Below are 3501 nucleotides of genomic sequence, written 5' to 3' on the forward strand. Positions count from 1 at the left end.
AGACTTATATTTTCAATAAAAAATACTGAGGTTCATTTTATCCACTTCTGAATTTTTAATTGTGCGTTAAACCGGAGCATTCGAGCGTGGCGCGAACTAACTGTAGCGGGCGGCAGAGTGGGGGTAACGCTACTCGGCCGCTTCGAAAACTGAATTCGCGCGTTCAAAAGCATTCTTACTTTCAAAATCTTCATTATCTCGTCTTCTGGATCACATACAAAAATGCCTTTGTACTTAATTTGGAGTAGCTCGACGAGATAAAACAATATATGACATTTACGACGGCTCAAAAGCATAATTACCTTTGAAAAATGTAATTTCCTTTAGTCTAAAATTCTCTCACCTCTTGTTAACATTTCAATAATTGTTTATGAAATAAAGTAAGTACAACTTTTTATGGTAATTATATCTTTTTGTTATAAAAGTATTACAAAATATTTATTTAGTTATCATACAGAAAATTACGTGGTATAAAAATATTCGTCGATTACATGTTTTATTTTCACAGCTTATGTAAGTATATCACTTTTACGTTTCAATTCTTCTTCTCTTCAATTACCTCAATTGTGATTTATTTTCTTCTTCCATGGTTTCGTTTCCTATATTATCCACTCAATCAACTTCATTTTCGATTCCTGTAATAGACATTATCGAGAAATGAAAATCGAAGAGATATTCAAGAATAACCCGACCAAAAATTTTTACTTTTTTCAAAATAATTTTCTTTGGACATTTGAAATTAATAAAATCGTTATCACTCTTTTTTGTCATGAAAGTACAACTCTTAAGGAAAAAATGAGCCCTGATTCGTTTCTCTACGACTATTCGTCGAGCAAGAAAAATCGATTTTTGAGATGACCTTTTTTTCGAAAATTTTTTAATATTTTTTTAATTTTAAAGAAAGGTACTTTTTTACTTGCCAAAGGCTACATTTACAGCAATTTGCAAGAGATACAGCAAAAACAGTCGATTTTTGATGGTTTCTTCAATATATTAAAAAGTAATATAGCAATCGATATATTTAAAAATATGAATCGATAGGTTTTTTTAATAGGTACAACTTTCTCATTTAACTTTTTTCAATTGAAGTTCAAATTTTTTTTTGTTAGCACAAAACCGCTTTTTTACTTTTATGAATTTTTTAGATTAACTTCGCCATTTATGCGCCACAGGAAACACTACCTTTCTAGAATTTTTTTCTTATATCACCATATTTGGTGATATTTTTGTAAGCTTTCTACCTATTGATTGGACTATTAAATTAATTGTTTTAAACAGGAGCTCATGAGAAATCATGTTGGCTGCCCCAAAGGGGCGGAGTTTAAGTCCATTCCATTCGGAAGGAAAAAAAAAACTTGTTAATAATTGACAAGAATTAAACTGACAGCCCACTAGAACTTTTTGATGTCTTTTATTTCATTTATTGCTTCAGGCAAGGCCAGTGATACCATATGACCCAAATTTTTAAGTTTTGAAAATGAATTTAATTTTTTCAATATACCAATAATAAGTAAAGAAAATAAAATTGCCATTATTAGTAGTCATTTATGTTGTTAGGTATTGCAATATCCAACGAGGGTCTAGTCGTGGTAAATTGGAGAAGTAAATACATCACCGAGATGACGACAGACGGAGAAACTATCAAATACTTCACTTACAATGCATTCCAAGAGCCCATAGACGTGGCTGTGGATAAGAGCTATGGGCACGTTTTGGTTGCAGATAACGGTATGAGTTGCGTGTTTGTGTTCGATGCGGAAGGCAAAATCCTTTTTCAGGTTAGGATCTAGAATAATTTGTTAACTTGTAATTCTTCTGAATCGTAATAATTTATTTCCGTAATTTTAACCTTTTTAGGTTGGTAAAAAAGGAACATTTAGTCTCATTTCATCTGTCACTGTAGGGCCCTTAGGGGAAATAATAGTTGCAGATTCAAGGATACAAGCGTTCTCGGCAAAGGGCGATTTTATGGAGGTGGTGTACGATGAAGGCAGAGGTAAGTCCCATTAATTAATTCGCTTCGAACATTCATTGAATTTTGATAAATTAAGCATTGCTTTGCTAAATGTTTGTAAAATATTCAAATATTGTTCTTGTACAATCACTATGCAAGGTGTAACAGTTTTTATCTTGAAAACTTTGCATGCAATTAGTCAAAAACTGTAATTTTTCGTAGATACGAGATGTTCAAGTTGTATGTTTCATGAAAAAATATTTTCATAAATTCAAAATTGTTCGAACCAGACATACATCTTTGTAGTCCAACCAAATTACACTTGGAGAAAAAAAAATTGTTACCTGGACTTTTATAAGTGGAAATGGTAAAGGGGCTTATAATAAACCTAAAAAAAAAAAATAAATAAAAAAAAAATAAATGCATAATTTATCAAAATTAAAAAAAATAAGTAATTAACTAATCGATCCTAGGGAAAAAAAAATATTATTTATTTTATTTATTCACTCAGATGTTTATAGCAATACTGTAGAAAAATAAAGTTTTGGGTCAAACAATGAGACAATTTTTTTGTATTTTTTTCCGTACAATTGAATGGTGTAATCAGTTTTAAAATTTTTTTTTCATTTAAACAAATTATCAACAATTACTGAAAAATTCATTGTTGCAAGTCATTTTTTATTTTATTTTTTGCATTTTTGAGCATGTTTTTGAACTGTGATTACAGATTTTTTATTTCACCAATAAGTGTGTCAAAACGAAAAAATGATCAGCGGCAGAACTCTGTACAATGACTTTTCTAAGTATAATTTTTCTTTGAAAAAAAATTGTTTCAGACTGGAAAAAATGAATATCTCGGAAACTTGTTGATTTTTTTATCTAAAAAAAAAATTTTAGTTATTTAAGACACAGAAAGGTATACTTTCACCAAGTTTTGTCAAAATTAAATTATTTTTGCAGAAATGAGAAATAAAAAATGAAAAATCAGAAAAATATCCGTTTCTCACATTTCTCTTGGAAATTTTGAGGTTATGTTAAAAAGTAACCTCTACAAAAGTTGTAGATTTTTGCATGATCTACAAATTTTGAAATGGATATTTTTTTGTTTGACGTCAATTTTCGCTAGAAATCCCAATGATACAAATTTTCACAACTTTTCAATCCTCCGCTACCCCTGCTCACGCATTTATTTTATTTTTTATTTTTTTTTCATTTATAAGCCCCTTTACCATTTTCACTTATAAAAGTCCAGGTAACAATTTTCTTTTTTTTTCTCCCTCTAAATGAGTTATTTCGATCTGTCTATTTGTTGATAAGACATCTTAATTTTTTTGGGAATCGCATCCCCATGACCACCCATTAACATTTTTGTACATACATGCCTATATTCACTTCTAAAGGCCTTTTGTCTTGTGAAATTTTGATATTTGCTATGGATAAATATTCACAGTTGATTGGGCTGAAAAGAGAGTGTTTGAGAATTTCATTTTTATAATTGGTTAAAATATAATAATAATAATAATAATAATAATAATAATAATATATAT

At 29.3% G+C, this 3501-nt stretch overlaps 1 protein-coding gene across 1 annotated transcript in view; it reads left to right on the plus strand.

Moving 5' to 3' along the window:
- Positions 1 to 1561: 1561 nt before the first annotated feature.
- Positions 1562 to 3501, plus strand: part of LOC111692833 (tripartite motif-containing protein 3-like) — a 5571-nt gene continuing 3631 nt past the window's right edge. The window contains exons 1-2 of the mRNA XM_023456959.1: positions 1562 to 1778; positions 1858 to 1996. Coding sequence (XP_023312727.1) covers positions 1620 to 1778; positions 1858 to 1996 — 298 coding nt within the window. The 5' untranslated portion in view covers positions 1562 to 1619. The remainder of the gene's footprint in view (positions 1779 to 1857; positions 1997 to 3501) is intronic.

This window comes from Anoplophora glabripennis, unplaced genomic scaffold, assembly GCF_000390285.2.
Source record: "Anoplophora glabripennis isolate ALB-LARVAE unplaced genomic scaffold, Agla_2.0 scaffold3965, whole genome shotgun sequence".
Lineage (NCBI taxonomy): Eukaryota > Metazoa > Arthropoda > Insecta > Coleoptera > Cerambycidae > Anoplophora > Anoplophora glabripennis.